The 21,439-nt window shown below is 34.9% G+C and overlaps 1 protein-coding gene across 1 annotated transcript in view; it reads left to right on the top strand.

Annotated features, from left to right (window-relative positions):
- The first annotated feature begins 257 nt into the window (after nucleotides 1–257).
- The window catches only part of LOC121156697 (T-cell receptor-associated transmembrane adapter 1), a 39,724-nt gene continuing 18,542 nt past the window's right edge, over nucleotides 258–21,439 (top strand). Inside the window, exons 1-3 of the mRNA XM_040980511.1 lie at nucleotides 258–512; nucleotides 13,626–13,736; nucleotides 20,575–20,611. Coding sequence (XP_040836445.1) covers nucleotides 506–512; nucleotides 13,626–13,736; nucleotides 20,575–20,611 — 155 coding nt within the window. The 5' untranslated portion in view covers nucleotides 258–505. The remainder of the gene's footprint in view (nucleotides 513–13,625; nucleotides 13,737–20,574; nucleotides 20,612–21,439) is intronic.

The following is a 21,439-nucleotide window of genomic DNA, read 5'->3' as shown; positions in this document are numbered from 1 at the left end:
TTTCACCTTTATGTTCAAACAGCAGGCAGCTGAGTAAATCCAGGAGCGGCCAGGCAGTCCCTGCCAGTGTATTTCCTTTCTGTGAGAATCCGCTTGTGAGGAGGTTCCTGGGTTCTCTTCTGATATGAAAGATACCTTCCAATCTAATTCATACTTTATTTTTAAAGTAGGTTCAATGGACGACACAAATTCAAATACCAGAGTACAAAGATATGTAGGATTTTTTTTTTCCCACGTTACACAGTGTTAAAGCCTACTGGTTTCAGATCAGAATTCTAGAAACCTCCATCACCACATTTCCTGTTTGTAACTGAACGGAGTACATACAAAAGAGTTTAAGAAACAGATGAGACAAAAAAACACACACAGCCCCTGATACAGATAAGTTTTACTACCATACTACTTCTAACGACAACTTTACTCAGAAGAAAAGCTTTGTGGGAGCATTTTTAATCTATGCATTTGTCTAATGGCTACATAGGAATTTTTCTGATAAAAAAGAAGCATGTCAGGTAAGTGGAATTTTTAATTCTCTTTCTCCATTCCTGTGCTTAAAAATTGCTTAATAGTTTCACATCTTAGTAAAGATACATTTAATATTTGGCAAATAACATACTTCTTAAAATGTTAAGTAATCCTTAATATGATTTGAATATATTTGAAAATATATTAATGCATGTCAAAACTGTATTCTAAAAGAAAAAATGGGCTGTAGTTTATAATATAAAGCTAGTAGCAGATGTTCAGTGAGTGTTGATTGATAAATAAGCCATTTTAAGCACTTGTTACTTCGTTGAATATACATATTTACCTGCTATTTGGTTTAGATAGAAGGCAGGATTGTGGTAATTACATTCTAATTATTCAGTATCTTTCCAAACAATCCGTTTAAGAAATGATATTTTGAAAAGACCATGAAAACTCCATCACTTTTGCAATGGGTTATGAGGGTCTGGCCCATATCAACTTACTGCTATGAATTCTCAATTATGGTTCGATCCTTCTATATTCCTTTATGAACTTCAGCAAATACCTTTTCAATAGTGAGATAAGATATGCATATTTCATAAAGCGAGAGAACCACAAAGTACATATTAAAAGAAAAAATATATAAATTCTCTATCACCTTAAAAATGTAAAAATATTATGACTCATTCCGTTCCTAATTGTATGTCCATATAGCACATGTAGTTTGCTTAAAATAAATGAAATAATATGAAATAATATACACAAAGCACATATCTGTATTTTTCATTAGCGTAACTGTCTCCCATGTTATACTAAGTTCTGCCTAATCATTTTAGATAAGTAAACAGACAAAATCCAGAGCTTAATTATAATTTACTTAGTCATTTATTAATTTTTGAGCATTTCTGTTGTATCCAGTTTAATGAAATATTACTTGACTGAAAGATGAAAATCCTTTATCTGTTTTTGTATTAAGAGTTACATTTTAGGAATGGGGTCTAGAATTGGAATTACTAAACAACAGATCATGAACTTTTTAAATATCATTATTACCAAATTACTTTTCTAAGAGTGATGCCAATTTATTGTCATCCCGACATTGTTCCTCAACAACAGGGTAGTATCTTTTAAAATCTTTACTAATTTCATAGTCACATATGCCAACCCACTATTTTAATATGCATTACTTTAATCTTAAGGCTAAACATTTTGGATGGATTTTTAAACTCTAATGACATAATTTGTAAGTTGTTTGGTTATATATTTTGTTTAATTATTCTGCCTGTAGCATTTTTATTATTAATTTACATGTACCCTTTAGTAAGTCAGAATATTATGCTTTATAATACCTGTGAATTTGCTTAGTAGTCTTTTTTTAATGGACCTACAACATCAATTTTTGGGTAATTCATTTGGGCAACTCAGTTGATATTTGATTGTCACTCCTTTCCTGTCTTTCCCAGTACACAGGTTAGCAAAAAGTTTGGTCTAGTTTGCTAATCTTCTACCAAGAAATGGGCACAGCAGTATTACACAGGATCGTCACGATCTAATGATATCGAACAACTCTGCAAGGATGACAGGGCCAAAAGCAGTGGCCATGGAATTCAGCTCTTCCTAGTTCTAGCTAATTCTGGCTGTAGAAAGGGGGTGATAAACCTGTCCTCCACAGTATTGTGTAGTCCAGATTTCCTCTTCACACATATTTCAGTGTTCCTCCATGTCAGTTGAAGCCTCTGTCAATTGCACAGAAGAGATGAAAGTAGTAAAACGTATTTCCCCTTCAAGCTTCAGAAAAATAAGAAGCAAAAGCAAAAAAAAAAAATAATGTGAGTGGAAAGGATTTTCATTGTCATTACTCAGTATTGGTTTCTCTTGAGACATGGTTGCTTTTCCTTCAGAATAAAAGTCGTTTAGGAAATGGGCATGAATAATTTAAAAATTTGCTTCTATAAATACGTATATTTATAAAAAGGGAACAGATGCCATGTATTTCACCTATACAGCTTTATGAGCATAATGATACTTTCCAGCCACTTTTCCTCCCTCCTTTTTAGCTTTTAATTTTTTTTTAATGACATGCTTTCAGTTTCCTATATCATTGCAAGCTGAAGCCTCCACTAGACTCAGGGGTGCCTATAAAACAGCTAGGCCGAAAACAATGATTCACCATTTAAGTTAGGTAGTGTTTGACAGAGAAAACTCAGGAAAGATCAACACAGATTACTGTTATGAGAAATAAATTCTCACAAATTGCCGGGCTACTTAATAATAGATTTCATCCTTGCAGTTTTCTGACAATTTTATTTCATTTACTTTTTTTACAGAATTTTTGAATTGGAAGAGAAAAAAATAAGTTTTTTTTTTTTTAAAAAGTTTTAAAAAGTAGTGATTTTGTTGGCTAAAACGTTCCGCCAAGCAGTGCTACCCTTCAGAGTCTTACCAATGTGTTTCACCCACAACAAACAACAAGCATGCATATAAAACCCAGTGTCTAGACACACTCACAAAAGCTCCTATCCAAGGATTTGGGCAGCACTTCAGGCCCAACAGGATTTTTAAAGTTCACCCATTTCAGACCATCATGCTTCCCCTCAATTCCAAATGCATGCTTTCTCCAGTGGAATTCAGTATGTTTTGATTTACCTAGATTTCCTTTTTTATATATATAGATTCATTTATTTTTATCTCAAAGTCAGATATACATAAAGATCTTCTGTCTGATGATTCACTCCCCAAGCAACCGCAATGACCGGTGCTGCGCCGATCCGAAGCCAGGAGCTGGGAGCTCTTTCAGGTCTCCCACGCAGGTACAGGGTCCCAAGACTTTAGGCTGTCCCAGGCCACAAGCAGGGAGCTGGATGGGAAGAGGGACTGCTGGGATTAGAACCAGTACCCTTATGGGATCCCGGCGTGTTCAAGGCATGGACTTTAGCTGCCAGGTCACTACACCGGGCCTGATTTACCCAGACTTCATACAGAGAGAGAACTAAACTCTGGTTCTAAAGTGACCTTAGTGAGATTCAGCCATTTACACACAGCCAGTCACATAACTAGTAAGTAACTGCTATCATTTTTTTTTCTCCACAGTGAAAACAGATATTTGAAAGCTAAAATTGCTGCCTTCCTTCTCCCCATCATGGTCTATCCCTTGACATAACCTATTTATTTCTCAATCTTCTGTGAATAAAGGGTACTTTTAAGTTCAGTGGATTTCAGATTTTGCTTTAACAGTATATTATTTACTTGAAAGCCCGGGAGTGATTTGAGAGCTTCTTCCTGTATTAATATTGATTAATCCCAGTGCTTTGTGTTGCTGTGGATCATGGTTTGGATATACATATTCAAGAAATGTACAGAGCTGCTCATGCTATAATAGAGTTTGTAAGCCAAGGAAGCCAGTAACCTTAGTTATAAGCTATAAACTATACACAATAAACTCACACTCTTGTCTTAAAGAGATTCTAAATAGAATCTTTTTTTTGCTATTGTTAATTGTTTAACTAAATGTTTTCATACCAATCAAACCTGCTAGTAGGAAGACATTATATACTTAACTAAATTTCTTTCCAGAAAACATGAAATTATAGCTTCCAAATACAGTGCCAATTACTTTTAGTTTAACTCATCATAGTTCTCATAATTAAATCAGCCACTATTAGCCTATGGAAGTTTAACAATTATTAAAGATTAGCTGTAATTGCTAACGAGTTCTTTGTGTTAGACTCTAGCAATACAAATAGGTAAAAATAAATTATATGGAGGACCTTATAATTTGCTAAGAGATATATAATTTAAACCATTTTAATCAATGAATAATGATACTGGTGATGACACCTGCTTATGAATTTTCATGCAGTTTGCACAACAAATTTTGGAAGAAGCATTGCCCATACTAAGTAGACACCCACATGAATATAGGTATATATGTAAATAATTATTCATCAGAGGGAGACATGAAGTGGTAAGAATGTGATCATATGTATATTTAAGTAAATTTGCCACTCAAGCTGAAAATATATACTGTTTCAAGGATGGAGAACATTTTTTTCTGCCAAAGACCACTTGCATATTTGCACTGTTAGCTATCTACGATAATTAACTTAAAAAAATTAGCCTACTATGAGGCTTCACCTCATCCCAGTTAGAATGGCTATCGTACAGAAATCAGAAAACAACAAATGCTGGAGAGGATGTGGGGAAAAGATACTTTAATCACTATTGTGATAATGTGAGCCAGTACAACCATTGCGGAAGACAGCATGGAGATTCTTCCAAAATCTAAAAGCGGTATCTAGCAAATGTCCTGGCCGTTTCACTCCTGAGAATTTCCCCAAATGAAATTAAATGAGCATGTGTGAAATTGATCTATACCCCAGTGTTTCTTGCAGCTCAGTTCACAACAGCTAGGATGTGGGATCAACCCAGATGTCCACCAACTAGTGACAGCTTAACAAAAAAATGTGGTGTATATACACTGTGGGATGTTATTCAGACAGACTGTGCAACAAAATGGATGCATCAGGATACCACTATACTTAGTGAAAGATGCCAGTCCCAGAAACACAAGTACTGTTTTCTCTGATTGTGAGAGAAAATTTAGAGTGCAAGATAATGTAATCTACATAAGTGAAATGGACATTTTAAGACTTGATTATGGTTTACAGCCTTTGTACTAGTGAGGAACAGTGCTTTCCCTCTTACTAGTTGTTGTTTCTTTAGCTAATAAAGGGTCAACACTCTGAATGTGAGGTGAACTGAAAGTATGCCTTTGCAAAATTTAAAAAAAAAAAAGAAAGGAGGAGAGGGAGTGGAAGTGCCAGTAGGAGGTGGTGTGGAGAGGGGTGTAACACTCTGCTCCTAAATCTGCATAATGAGGTTGATTAATAACTTCATAGCGCTGTAAGCTTACAACTGCTGCATTTCATTGCACGTAAATAATATCTCAGTGACATTTAAAGATTTTTTATGAGACATAATAAATACTCATTTATAATTTTAAAATTTAGACTGGTATATATTCATTGAATTTCAAGTCCCACTTTCAGTTGCTTTAGCAAAACCAGACCAAGTGATTTTCTAAGTATTATGTGTCTAACAGGTCAATATCCTCATCCAGATATCTATATAGTAGCTATTCTTCTTGTGTGTTTGTTTCGTTTCAAAGTTGAGGTATTTATTATTGGTGATCAGAAAAGTGTGAAAGGCAATGGTTTTGTGGAATAGCAGATTGTGGAGATGTTCAAGATGCTGGCATCCTCTATTCAAGTTCAAAATCTCATCTGCTCCTCTTTCAATTCATTTTCCTTCTACTGCCCTAGGGGACAGACAATGATGGCTTAAATGCTTGGTTTCCTATTGCCCATGTGGGAGACATATGGAGCTCTGGGTTCTGGGCTCCAGTTTGGCTTTGTATGTTGTGGCCTTTTGTGAGTGAACCAGTAGATGGAAGAGGAAGATCTCTTTCCCCTTCCTCAATTTTGTGGTTCTGCCTTTCAAATAAAATTATCTTCTAAAAAAATGGAAAGAAATATGAAACTTTAAAAATGTACATATTTCTACTTAAAACTTTCTCCATAGTATAGAAGCACAAAATATATTAGAAAACAGACGTGTTAGGAATTGGTGACTCCAAATAGAGAAAAAATGGAACTACAATAGACAACCTCACAGCCATTAGAATTTAGCTTCTGTTTTAAAAGGCCTCGACCTTGTTTTGTGAGACAAAAGTACATTTATAGTAAACGAAAACACACAATTCTAAAGAAATGTATAGCTTGATCCACATTCTTACTGTAATACTGTTGACACATTTTATTACAATTATTAGGACATTCCCTGAAGCTTTTAGTATAAAGAGAGGCTTGCAATATTTAAGTGGTTGTTTCTTTGTAATAATCACAATATTATCTCCTCATAGGAATAAATGCACTAACAAAAATTATCAATTCTCCCTTTGATTGGAAATAAGAAAGTGAAAATTGTATTTGAAATATGTGTTATTAAAATGGTGACATGATTTATAGCTAGGTTTAGTATAATTTTGAAAATGACACCACATTTTTCTGCTTTATGCCTTGAAGCATAAGTTGTAATACTTTAATACCTTTTGTATATACAAACTACAATTATGTTTTGAGTGTATATTAAATGCTAGTAGCTGTGGGAAATACAAAGGAGAAAACACCAAACCGAAAGGTGATTGAATATATTAGTTTTCCTAAGGATGCTAAATACAAGAGATTTATTATTTTCTGTGTTTTTGTTTACATCTCCCTCAGAAAAAAGGGCCTTGGAACTTCATACAATAGTATAAAATCAATAAGTCAAGGAAAAGAGAAATAAAAAAGCAAGAGATATGATTAGCTTTAAAATGTCTATCACGTATCCTTGGATATTTGTTTAAGGTGAATTTGGATGATTAATTATATTATCTACCTTTATCTGGGTAACAGTGTACCAGTATTTTAGAATGTGCCCAGGACCTTGTGCTTGGCACAAACTGATGCATTAATACCATCTCTGTCTCTTTACATCCTTATTAATTAGTAAGTCCAGTGATGTGCTTCTTACAGATGATTCATTTTTCTCTTGAAATAGATCTACCATATGACCCAGTCATCCAACTACTGAGAACTTACCAAAATGAAATGAAAGCACACAAGTTATTTGTATACTCATGTTCATTGCAGCTCAATTTACAATTGAGACAATTGAGATAGCAAATCAATCCATACATCCATCAACAGATGACTGAATACTACTCAGCCATAAAAAAAAGAAATCCTATCTTGCAACAAAAGTTAGACAACTGGAAGCCATTAGATTTAGTGAAATAATCTAGTCCCCAAAGACAATATATGTTTTCTCTGATCTGTGGTAACACAGAGTACAAAAATGTAATCTATTTGAGTGATATTGACATTCTGAGACTTAATTGCTGTTTAGAGTGTCTGCCTATATTCTTAAAGAATAATGAGTTTTTTCTCTTTGTTATTTATTGAAATCCTTACTTAAAGGAGTATTAAGCCTACATTTACAAATTGAAATGAAGGTACACCACTGTAAAAAAAAAATTTAAAGAAGATATAAGGAATGAGGAGGATGGATGAAAACATAGGCTGGAAGAGTCAGTTGAGAAGTATCACTATGCTTCTAAATCTATATTTTCAAATATGTGATATTTCAATTTATATAAATAAAATTAGTTTTTAAAAGGGTTTTTAATCTATTTATTTGGCAATAAGTCACCTTATGCATTACCCCAACCATGCTCTGGAGAGGCAGGTCTGTAGAGACTGAGATGCCGTAGAAAACACTATACATAGCTAAAGCAGAAATTGGAGGTGAAATGGGAAGAATTCCTGGGACCATGAAAAAACCCATAGAAAATGTATGGTACGTTAAGTCCTAGAAAACCACAAGTAGTTCCAGTACTAACACTAGCAAAAGTAGTGGGAGTAATAGCTTTGCAATAACACTATCACCACTGCCGCTCTGCTGATAATTCTGTAATTACAGCAGAAGGATAATGACCACTTGATACCCATTTCTCAGTATTGTTCAAAAAATAAGTTTGGGGCCCGGCGCGGTGGCACAAGTGGTTAAGGTCCTCGCTTTGCATGCCCGGGATCCCATATGGGCGCCGGTTCTAATCCCGGCAGCCCCACTTCCCATCCAGCTCCCTGCCTGTGGCCCGGGAAAGCAGTCGAGGACAGCCCAAAGCTTTGGGACCCTGCACCCGCGTGGGAGACCTAGAAGAGGCTCCTGGCTTCGGATCGGCATAGTATCAGCTGTTGCGCTCACTTGGGGAGTGAATCATCGGATGGAAGATCTTCCTCTCTGTCTCTCCTCTCTGTATATCCGCCTTTCCAATAAAAAAAAAATAATAAAAATAAATCTTTAAAAAAAATAAGTTTGAAAAACAAAGCCGAATCAGATTTTAAAGCATCTTCATCAGAGTTAAGTTTAACCTCATCTTGTAAGAAGAAAAAGCCACAGTTTTAAGCAAACATGCTTATGTGGTCCAGCTTGTATTTTAAAAAGAAAATTCTGGGTCTGTGCAGCAGCCTGGGTCTGATGCTGAACTCAAAAAAGAAGTGGAGAAGGTTATTAGTTCTCCAAAGCCTCACCTAGCAGTGATTTCAAGTCTCCTTATGCTGGAAGATTATCTGATGGAATTTTCACTTTTATTTTGAAAACACTGTTGTCAATATTTTCACTTCTCTTTCTGCCCTACAAAATTAAGGTCATTTCAATCAAGAGAAATTAGTTTATGAAGACTATTGGTTGGTTCCTCCTCGGTTTTGTGTAGTCTTGTGCAGTCTATGTCCCATGCACATACCTACTTGCCTCCTAGATTCAAATGTCTTTATGTCTTCTGACTTTGACTAAAATCTCTTAATATTCAGGAAATTTAAAAAAATATATGGAATAGTCATAAACAATATGCACATAAGGTCACAGCAGTAGTCCATGTCGCAGCAAGTACAATGGTTTGGCTGTGGTTTGAGTTTGTACACTGGGGTCCATATATTGCAATCTTGATCTCCAGGTTGTTAATATTGGGAGGCTGTGGAACCTTTCAAAAGTGAGTTTTAGTGCAAAGTTACTAGGCCATCGGGAAACCCCCCTTAGATGGGACTAAAGTTCTCAGGGGATTCCACCAAGTTTCCCCGAGGGTGATTGTTATATAGATCAAGACTAGGTGATGTCTGCTCTTTGGCTTCTTGTCTTGCCAATCAATTTCTCCCCATTTCTTTTGCCTCTGCTATAATGGGAGCTAGTCAAGGAGGCCCTCACTAGAGCTGGGGCAGTGCTCTCAGAACTTTCTAGGTCCAAACAATCTCTGCGGAATTTTGTTCAAGAAATGGAATACAGGCTAACGCAGAAACCAATCTGGCAAAGCCAGATATTAGTCAAAAAAGAAAGAGGAAAGGAACAGGAAGGGGAGAGAAGAAAAGGGAAAGGAGAAAAAGCTGGGGCATCAGTGTAAGGCTGGGATCTAGGCTCAGAAAATGAACAGCCCAAAAGCCCTCAGAGGCGGGGAGCAGTAGCTGAGGTCTAGGTAACGATACAGCCTCTGTGATTTTGTCCCTCATTCAGATTGTTTCCTACCTCCGCCTTGCCGCTATTGATTCTTCTTCTTCTGCTTCTTCTTTTTTTTTTCTTTGCAAGTATATATATTTTACTTTAAAAAGTATTCTTATTTTCTGTCTTACAATTTCTCAGGCATAGGGCTTCCTTCCTCTATCCCATCCTCTTCTTTCCCCCTGTTGCCTTCTGTGATTCATAGTGAAGTAGTCTTGACTCCAACTTCCTGCTCCTTACATGGGTCATGACACTGTTGGTATAGACAACGGTAGAAAATGTAATTTTTTTGGTCTAGGTATAATTAACAGTTTCATTGGAACCTACTTTTATTCAGTAGGACATATGCATTCTGTTGATTTTCTTTGATTCCTGATACTCTATTCCCATCCTTTGTGAGGTTACAAGTGTGTGTTTATTTTAGAGTAAACATACAATATCTGTCCTTTTAGAGTTGGCTGATTTCACTGAGCATAATGGTTTCCAATTTGGACCATTTGGTTGCAAACAGTAAAGTTTTATTCTTTATAATAACTGAATAATATTCCATAGAGTAGGTGTGCCACTGTTTCTTTACCCATTACTCCTTCAATGAGCACCTGGGTTGTTTCCATTGTTGATTGTGCTGCAATGAATACAGGGGTGCAGGTAGCTTTCCCATGTATATGCATCAGTTCTTTCGGATATATTCCCTGGAGTGGGGGTATATATGATCGGTCAATTTTCAGTTGCCTGAGTATTCTCCATACCAGTTTCCATAATGGCTGCAACAGCCTACAGTCCCATCAGCAGTTGAGTAGGGTACCTTTTTCTCCATATCCTTGCCAGCACATGTTATTAGTAATTTCTGTATGTAGATCATTCTCACTGGAGTTAAATGGAACATCAGTGCAGTTTTTATTTCAATTTCTCTTGTTGCTAGGGAGCTTGAAGAATTTTTCATGTCTGTTAACTGTTTAGATTTGTTCCTTTGAAAAATGTCTGTTCATGTTCTTCATCCATTTCTTAATTGGATGTTTGTTTTGATATGGTTTTTCTGGAGTTCTTTGTGTATCCTGGATATTAATCCCCTATCAGTTGTGTAGTGTGCAAAGATTTCCTCCCACTCTGTTGGTTGCTTTCTAACTTTATTGATTCTTCCTTCCTCTGGGCAGAAACTTCTTAGCTTGAAGTAGTCCCATTTGCTATTTTGGTCTTGACTGCCTGTGCTTTTGATGATTTTTCTAGAAAGTCTGCCTGTGCCTATATTTGTAGAACATTTCCTTCATTTTAAAAAAACATCTTGATGGCTTCTGGGTGCAGATTTAGATCCTTAATTAATTTAGAGCTGATTTTTGCATAAGGTGACAGGGGTTTTGCTTCTTTCACAGGCTGCTATCCAACTGTCCCAATAGTATTTATTGAAAAGCCTTAACTTTTGCCGTGGGTTGTTTAGTGTTGTCTTGTCAAAGATTAGATGGATGTACATGAGTGGGATCTCTTCTGCTGTTTCTATTCTGCTCCACTGATATTCCTCTCTGCTTCTGTGCCAATATCAGGTTGTTTTGATTATTACTGCCCTATACTATCAAAAGCCTTCTTCTATCTCTTTTTTTCAATGTTTTGTAATTTTCTTCATAGAGATCTTTCACATCTTTAGCTAGGTTTATTCCAAGGTATTTAAGTGTCATTTCAGTTATTTTAAAAGGGACCATACTGACTAGTTCTTTTTCAGCCCTGGAGTTGTGTATCTACTAGGGCCATTGATTTTCAATCATTTATTTTGTACTCTGCTACCTTACCAAATTCTCAAATTCTAACAGTCTCTTTATTAAGTCTTTTGGTTCTCATATATATAGAATCATGTCATTTGCAAACAGAGGCAGTTTTTAATTTCTCTTTTCCCATTTTAATTTCTTTAATTTCTTTTTTTCCCCCCTAATAGCTCTAGCAATGACTTCCAGTACTATGTTACATAGGAGCAGCAATTGTGGACATCCTTGTCTAGCTCTAGATCTCAGTGGGAAAGTTTCCAATCTTTCCCCATTTAGCATGATGCTGACATTGAGTTTTTCATAAATTACTTTGAATATGTTGCAAGCTGAGCCCCTGGATCTTAGTGCTAACTGATGTGAATGTATCTGGGCTTTCATTGTGGTTTGCTCTCAGATTCATGCAGCTGTTCTTGGTCTAATTCCTGTTCCCCAGGGATCCAACATCTCTTTCAAGGTTGGTTCTGGTATCTCTTTGGGGAAATTTAGGGTATAAATCTTCTGGGTGTGGGATGGACTCTGTTTTAGTTCTTTGAGTTCCTGCTTTGACTTGTTCACTCCCCTGAGGCTCACTCCCCATTAGTTCACTCCCTGGTGGCATGGCTGCTTGAATCTGGGAAACAATCAACTGGGAGTCTGTGGGCTTTCACTTGGCTTTGCCTGCTTCAACTACTGATTTTTCATATTACTTTTTGCCACGTACTGTATCTTCTGGGAGGTTCCTACTGGGAGTCTGCCTGCTCCTGTACCTTAAAGGCTGGCTCCAAATTCAGTAGGCATTTGACTGTGGTTTGGGGTTCCTTCCCATAGCTCACCTGTGCTCATCTTTTTCTTGGGCTGCTGGCTGCAACTCCGGGCATTTTCAGCAAATGTCCTTCTTCTGCAGAGCTTCTACTTTTCTCCAGTGCCTTCCACAGAACTTCGCTTACCCTGTCCAGTGACTCTCCTTCTCCAACTTTGTGCTCCATTTTATTTTGTCTCTTCTCTTGCCTACAACTCCCTACCCTCATAAAATGAGTTTAAACATTTATTTGCCCCAGTAACAAAGGTATAATATGTGGAAAGTTTAAAAAAAAGTAACAGCTGATAATTTAATATTTTTATTTCCAACTACAATCTGAAGTTCAATTTTTTTTTTATTATTTCAGGGTAAATTGTATGCTTTAAGTCATGACAATCTATCTAGAAACTTTGGGATCATAACAGAATGCAAAGTCATCTAAGTCCATTCTACTGGCTAGATCTTATTAATTTTATACAGACAAGATCAAAATTTCCATACAAACAAGATTAGTTTTCTTCCTTCTTGCATGTGATGATTGAATGATCAAAACCCAAATGCATATGCCATAGAAGTTTGATCCAGTGATTCTTGATTGGACTGCCTTTCAAGCAAGGTTACAGGTGAAATTTGGTCAGAGGTTAATTATTAACGAATTCATTAAATACTTAATTTGAAGCAGTATAAATTTCTGTTCAATTCTAGAATAATCTGTTAAATGTATTCTTAAGGAATGTGCACTAAATTATAGTATATCATGCAATTGTCATTATAAAATATAGTTTTCAGCCTTAAAATTTTAACACTAGATGAACATCTGCCAAAACAATTATTTTGGTTTTAAATGTTTCTCTTTCTCTACTCCTTCCCTTAAAATAACCTCACTGAAGAACTTGTTGTAGAAGCACTCTTGGTTTATGAGGGAAGATTCAAGACATTAGCACACAGTAAAACATCCGTTCTGTTCTCTCGGAATAGTTTACATTTGATTAGTAAATATGAACATTTTAGGTTCAGATAAAAGCTGAAAGCAAGATAGAGTGAAATGTAACCTCATTTTATGGCTCTCATAATTATGTGGTTGTTCATGAGATTCTTTCTATTCTCCTAACTTTGATGACATTAACAGTCTCCTATCTTACAAGAATATATTTCCTGGAATTGTTGGTGACCTTGTAACATTTTAGTTCAGCTAGTAGTAGTTTTCGAGTTCATTTTGCATTTTATTCACACAATTGAAAATTTCCAGATACATTTTTGCATGTATAGTGGTGGATACTCCCATATGCCTAATCTGAGAGCTAGCTATTAGCACCAACTTCTTTGTATAGTTTCCTAGGAAATAAATTAATAACATACAGACTACCAACATCCACTCTCAAATGTGTATAAAGCTCTTAGTTGTCAAATTAAATTTTTGCTGATAGAGGATTTATACATATATACATTATATATATATATATTTGTGGATGCAGTTAGAACAAAACAAATGAATAAGGAGCTATTTACACTAGATACATTTATTTGTATTTCAGGAAACTCTGGATGCCCCTTTTTTTTCTGGGGACTTCTAGCCTGCTTGGGTTTGGCTCTTGTTATATCACTGCTCTTCAATATTTCCCACTATGTGGAAAAGAAAAAACAAGGTAAGACATTTTAACTAATATCCACATGATGCCTACTTCAATGAAAGCTTTGGAATCACTGAAAAGTGATTGAAGTATACAATAAATGAAGCATGTTTTAATAGGGTATTTTTATTTGTAAAGGATCTATTGAATATCTACTTTTTCTCCACAGTGAAGCTTCCGTTAATTTAAGAATTTAAGCATATTATGAAATAGAACGAAAGTGTACTGTTATAAAACTTTTTTTAAAAGAAGGAAGAAGGAGGTTGAATGTGGAATAGATGCACAAGGAAAGATAGGACAAGAAGTATTGCTGTACTCTTAAATCTTTGTTGTGAAATAGAGCAATTTTTTTTTAGTTTGCCTAAAAAAATGTTATGAATACTTTCTGTGAAAATGATGGAAAAGTGGGAAGTGGATTCTTGAGGTTCCCCTCAAATCTACTCACTCTACCCAGTATCATTCATCCTCCTCGTAGGGCGATAGGAATTGTTGGGTTCCAAAGAAGACTGCAAATGCACTTAGGGCTTCTTACCAAACACTCACAGTAGGTAACTGGGCATGTCAGGAGGCTGTGCCACTGCCATATTTTTCAATAGATTGATCAGTGTTATTAGCCATGTGAATCTTACTTGCATGCACCATGACTAAAATAGTTTTAAAACTTAGGAAATGGCACATGTTTTGCATGCCATGTGCATTTAATACATGCATGTGGAATCCTTGAATAGCAGAATAAAATCTTAATTACTTCTGAGTTACATTTTACTATTTTAAAGTCAAGAGACTCTAAGGTGCAGAACTCTTAACTGATAAAGAATAGAAAAAGGAAGGATAAATGCATTTGCTTTTGATAATGGAAATGAAACAAAGACGACAACATTTTCCCATTAAAGTCGCATAAAACTAACAGAAAAATGGTCACATTGCATGGAGTGTCCTTGGTCTTCTCAGGATTATTTTCTTAAGTGTTTATAGCAGTAATAGAAAATATGAGGAGTTGTTTTGGTTATACATGGGTGGAAAAAAATTGAGAGGCATGGAAAAGTCAGCGAGGTCATACAACTATTTAATAGCAAAACCAAGAGTAGGTGCACAGTTTTTCTAATTCTTTCTCCAAAACCACTTCTACCACAACAAGCTACCTTTATATTGCTTCACCAAATGTGCTGAACCAAACACCTAACATTCATAGGATCCCTGTTAGTATCAATTCTACGCGGGGAGTAGCAATCCAGACAAGCAATGCTCTTACTTCAGCAATGCTTTTAATAATCATGTTAACAATAAAATTCATAGCACATTTAAAGAAAAAAAATGTGTAGTCTTACATACTCCTATTCTTTTTCAGAAAGCATGAGGTAGCATAGCACTTTCCTGATACACCATAGTTCTAGCTTATTGTTTTTATTTCTCCATTGTGATAATTTATGAATGCAAAAATACAATCAACTGGCTTAGAAATAAAGTAAAATTAAGACATGACAGGTGAAATAAATTTAGTTGAAAAATGAAAGAACACTCATGACAGCTAGTCGTTCACCCTCCAGTTGATTTCAGTTGTCGCGTCTACATTTTTGTCCAGCCAGGCAATGAGCAGATTTACACAATTAATTTGAGCCCAGCTGTCTCAGATGTTATTTAGTAAACTTGACTTTCAAGCTAAGTAGTCATTTTTTTCAGCTTTTAATTGTGTTGAATTGTGATAAACAAAGATGCTGATTTAATTTTACTGACCTATTACCTCTGTTCAAGGTTATTAATGATTCTATAGTTACCATTTTACAATTCAATGTGAACAAGTTTTACAATTCTCACTTTTTAAAATTTGTGCATTGGGATCTGTTTTTCTATGTCTGTAACATTTTACATTATATGATCTGTGTTGTAGTTTACTTGTAATGATAGGTTGACTAAAGCTAAAAGATGCTATTATTGCCTCTATTACCTAAAAGCAGTGTCACGGAAAACGCTAGCATTTTTCTAAAACAGGAAGCAACACATTTCATTTATTGATTTTTTTTCAAATCAATTTTAGTTCCCCCAATTGTTTTTAATGGTATAGCTTTTAAAGTCATCCAACTTTGTTATTATTATTGGTCTGAAAAATCCTGCAATAAAATTCAAGTATCAACTCTCTAAATCCCATTTTTTCCATAACTTGTGGAAAATATCATGTAGATCATAGAATTTTGAGAATTCTAGGTACATGACTTGGTACATAAAAGGGATTTTATACATGTGTCCTAGGCCTCTTGGTCAAGCTCACATTACCTACTATGCAGATTTAATGTTTCTCCTTATTTCCCACAAATAATTGTTAAGAACCTACTGTGGAAACAGGTTATTTTGTGAAATTTCAAAGTCTGTTATTTCAGTTAATATTGGTTTTTCTGGCCTCTTTGGGACACACACTATCCCTATACTTTCTAGGCCCTCTCAGACTCCCACTTCACTTTCATGTCCCTTCTCTGTATTACTTACGGCTGTATAGCACCATGAGTTTTATCACTAACTGCTGGGGTCATATAAATCGCATTCAAGTCCATCTCATGGAGAATTCTGTAGCTTTTGTGAAACTGGTTTCAGTGATCATCAGACCATAAATCAAGCTATTTGGGTAGTCATGTACTCTCCTTCGGGGGATGCCAGAGTCCCAGGCTTTGCACAAGATTAATCTTGGGACAGCAAGCATCAATGCCATAGAAATTCTGATTTTTCTCATTACACTCTTTGGATTCCACTCTACAGCCCTTTCCCAGCTGCTCTTAGTTCTCTTGATATCTTTTTCAGAACTATGTAGTATATTCAAAAAATTCATGGGAATTCATATTTAGAAAAAATATGCACATATTTCTATCTGTTTGCACCCAAATAAACTTATCTTTAGCTTCATTTTCCACAAGTTTGTGGCAAGTCTTCATGTCGACAATAGCGCTGTCCTCCTCTACATTCCATGTGAACAAAATGGCATTGTTCTCATTCAGAGACTCTGTGCAAATTTAGGAGTAGTCCTGCAAACTGTTGGATTCCTTGCCTTCTGAAGCCTCCTGCCTTGTTTGTTTCTCCTAGACAGATCAGGAGGAACAATGTTGGTGTGTGAACCTAACACCCCAGTATCTGGTCTTTTGCAACTTCTAATGTTTGCAGCTGCTTTTTATTTTTTGTGGCTAAGAAACCTGCAAGATATGACTTCACCTTGGCAAAGTCAGTGAATATGTGTTGCTGTTGTAATGCATAGCTTACAAAAGAAAATCTCTATCCCAGCAACCGTACAATATCTACACATTCAATCAGATGCACAAGATAAGCCTCTCCTTGATGTTTCCTCTAGCAGCTAAGAAGGGGCCTGAAAGTACATTCTTATTTCAATGTAATCTGTTCTTTAGAAGGATTACATTTATTTCATTTTCTGATAGAAAAACACTAGTTATGTCTCCTTTAAATCCAAAGAAAATTCTTTATCCAGCTTGTCCTTTCTGTTTTGAGGAGGATAAAGAAGTGTATGCTCTTCTCATTCATCAAAGATTTATCAATATATCTTCTCTTCAATAAAAAGATGGCACATTTTGCATATTGTTATGGTTATATGTGTCAGAAAGACTTTATGATGGAGTTCAAACGATGTATTCTGTTCCTTGTTGTAGTGAGTTGTGCATGAAAGGGTGAACACTCTAAAAGAGAAAACATAAAAGCAGGTATAGTTGCATTATACCCTCTCAACTATGAACCTGACCACAACTCTTTGTGTATGAATCACAGCGTGGATTTTGAAAATTTTCCTAGCCCTTCTCATATGAAATCCTACGCACTTAACTGCTTCATGTCAAAGTGAATTTTTAAACTTTGTTCAATATCATTAAAATGACAATACAGAATTTATTTTTGCATAAACTTATGAACACTTATGACAGAGCTCATTTCAGGAGATGGCACTTCAAAGAGATAGTATTTTATGTACCTTCTGCTATGGAGAATTGTAAACCAAAAATTACCCATGTACTGATTGCTCAGTGTTTGATTGCATAGCATCTTCCTGGTTTCCCACCTGCATGGAGGGCCCCCAGGATTTTAGCCTGTCTCCCTTACTTTCCCAGGCCATTAGGAGAGAGCTGGATCAGAAACGAGCACCAAGGACCCATCTGGGACTCTGACATCAGAGGCAGAAGTCTAGCCTAGTATTCCATTGTGACGGCCCCATATTTTGCTTGCTTGTTTGTTTTCATCCTTCTATCTGAGTATCACTTTATTATATTCTATAATTTATAGAGTTGTTTCTGTTTCTTTTTCTCTCCACAAAGCTTTCTGGTCTTATCTCTAATTTTGTTTGATGTTGATAGTACATCCATTTCTCCCTTGTCCAAAATTATCCTGTAAAATGTAATCAAATGTAATCAAAGCACAAGTTCAGACCCCAACACTTTCACTTCTACCACTCCAAAATGAAAGAATCAATATCCTTCTTTGAAAATGTTAGTTTATTTGAAGAGATATGTTTTATTTTATACTGCTGTTTCTCTTATTCCAATTAAGAAATGACATTCTTTTCAAATTCTTTATCTTTATTCTAAATTAATGTTCAATTGTGATATTTTTCTTGTCAAAAGTGAAATATTAGTAATTACATTGCTAACATAGTGTTGCTTGTAAATCTCTTAATATTAAAGTATCAGATTAACAGTATCACTGATTCAGTTAACTCATTTAGTGATAAAATTTCCAAACTGAAATGAAAACAATCAAATATTAGCTTTTTATATGGCATGGAATATAATGCACAATATCCTTAACAGCTTTTTTCTTTTTAGAAATTATTTTTACAAAATTATGTCATTTATTTTCCATGTCGATTCCTTATAGTGGGAATTACATTCATACTTTGTTGAAAAAGTGAGAATTAAAGTTTTAGAGGAATTTGCACGTTTCCATGAAATCCAAAGTGATCTGATTCTTTGCTCTATTTTGATAAATAGTGCATTTGGGCTACAGTTTAACTTAATTCTTATACATGCACTTTAATTTTAGGAAATTCTGAAAGTAACCATGTGAATATTATTATTCCCTTTACACAGAAATCAACATGTGTGTTTTCTTATATTTTGTCTTCTAGTGAGCAATTTTCTGATCTGTATTAACTACTTTTCCTTTGTATGTGTATTGATATTATTTTCACTTTCCGAGGTGTCTGATTTCCTGGACTGTTATTAACCGTGGCTAGCGTGTAATATCACTGTGACCTCTTGGCCTTCTAGCAGTGTCCACACCTATTCATACTCACATGACCAATCAGAAAACAAGTTGAAAATGACTGCATCTATTATGTGTAATTCATAGTAGGACATTTCCTGTGGAATAAATTAAAAGTATTTCTGACACAACCCAAATGAATTATATTCTCCACTTTGGTTCCCAAAACAATTTGGCATTATAATCTGTAAAATAGTCCCTCATTTGGTCCTTCTCAGGATTTTTCCAGACACATTGCTATGTGATATGTCTCTTTCATCTGCCACTGTGACTGTTTTCATAAAATGTTTGAAAATATTTAATAATTTATAATATCTCTGAAGAATAAGCAAATTTTATTGCACATAAATCTAAAAGTAATATTGTAGTCGTTTGGTGACTTAATTGTATTAAGAGTTGCTAATCCTTATCAGCAAACAGTGATTCTTCATACATTAATACTAAAAGATGGTTACTTCATTACAATTTTCACCTGATCATGGTCAGAGGTACAGATAATGCTTGCTTCATCTATATGAGTAATTTTATTTGCTGTTAACCTGAATAAAAATGAATTCAAATATATTGAATAACAATTTACATATGTCCATAATATTCAACTTTAATATTTACTGAAAGAATCAGATTTCCTCATGATCAAAACTGTACCTTAAATGTTTCTCTATAATTTTTTTGTGAGTCTATTGTCTTCATTTAAAATCTTGAAACATATGTTTTGACAACATATATGCATTTGACTAATAGTAAAAATACTTCCTTTTATTTGCTTTTGAACTACTAACTTAAAGGTTCAACAGTTGGTTACCTTCCAAGCTCTGGCTCACAATTTTTTTTTATTTTATTTTATTTTTCAGCATCACAGTTTTGGTAAACTTTATTTCTGTTGGCCAAAGTTATTTCATATAAAAGCCATGATAGTGTTTTCATTTCAGAGATAATTTATAGCTTTATCCATGTCTCTTCTTCCCGAAACATTTTTCCTTATTAGCATTTGCTTTATGTGAGTAAAATACTAACATGACCAGAACCACTTTCTTAATGTCACTTCATGCTGTAGCTCACACGTCAAGAAACATGAATACTTTTAAGATAGAAAGGTATGTGTGTGTGTGTGGGGGGGGGGTTACCCTATGATTTTTCGGTTATTGTTATTTAAATTGATTAACTAGTCATTAATTTATGGTAAGGTTAAAAAAATCCTGTCTAAGTGAGTGTGAGTACAGAGATAGCCTTATCAGAAGGATGCAGAGAAGTTTCATGGACCCAAAAGGCAGATAGTTCAGATGTCCACAAAGGAGTGGATCCACAGGATAGTAAAATAAGAGATCCCAAATTTCTCTTCTTAATTTTTCTGTGAATAAGATAGCCATACATAGAGACTTCAAAACACTTCGAAGACATACTGTTTCCATTCCAAACTACCAAGAGAGAATGTGATTGGCCCAAATTGGAGATGCCTTGAATCCCTAACTTAATCAGCCATAGCCTGAGCAACTTATTCAAAGATGGAAGTGGATATTCAGGTTAGCCTTCCCTTAGAACACTCTGTAGATTTAACAAGTTCCTGTCAATGGTTTTTAAATATTTGTATATTTTTAATATCTTTCAGGTAATATGTACAGATACTCTGATGACTACATTCCAAGGTATGTTTAAATTGAATCATGATGCTATGTTGATTAGATATTTTGCTTGGAGATATTATACCTGGTTAAAATAAAGTTAAAGCACAGTTTTGTTTACTTTTATTATTATCTGAAGATTATAAGAAATATCATCATTATTGTACCCTAATTATTAACATATGCTGGGTCAATGAGAAGGCCAGATGAAGGATGAACTGGAACTCTAATCTGGCATCTACAGAATTCTCATTAATGTTAGGAGCATATATTCTAATTGTGATTCAGAAAAGGCTATAAGAGTATAGTTTAATCATACACAGATTTGTGCTTCAGAATTCAGAGTACAAAGAAGTTTTGCAATATAAAATATAATTTAAGATTTTTTGTACACATATGCACACAAAAATATTTAATGATGTGCTATTTATAAGGGAATTAGTAAAAGGGAATTAAATATACATTTGTGCTTTAAGATAATCTAGTTATACATATAAATTATTCTGTTGACTATTTTGAGTTGGGTGCAGGGCAGCTTTAAAGTATGAAGCATTATTTTTTTAAGTTTTTTTGTATAAATTCTAGTACAGAAATTTTATTTTTTGAACTTAACTTTCTGACTCAAAGGTATGATTAAATTGCTGGCCACTGTTTTGGGAGTTTGAAAAAATAAGACAATTTTCTAGAAAGGTTTTGAAGTGGCTAGTTGCAAAAGTCTCTGAGAAATACAGAGTTTCTCACTGGATAGGGTAAGAATACAAGCCTTTCTGACCTCTACGAATAAAGCATTGCTTACATGTGAATATATGTCTGTCTGCTTCAAGATTTGAACTTCAGGCAGACTCTCATGTC

The sequence above is a fragment of the Ochotona curzoniae genome, unplaced genomic scaffold, assembly GCF_017591425.1.
Source record: "Ochotona curzoniae isolate NIBS_2020 unplaced genomic scaffold, NIBS_Ocur_1.0 contig_3498, whole genome shotgun sequence".
NCBI lineage: Eukaryota > Metazoa > Chordata > Mammalia > Lagomorpha > Ochotonidae > Ochotona > Ochotona curzoniae.
The sequence above is the reverse complement of the archived record's forward strand: the minus strand, read 5'-3'. Positions and strand labels throughout refer to the sequence as shown.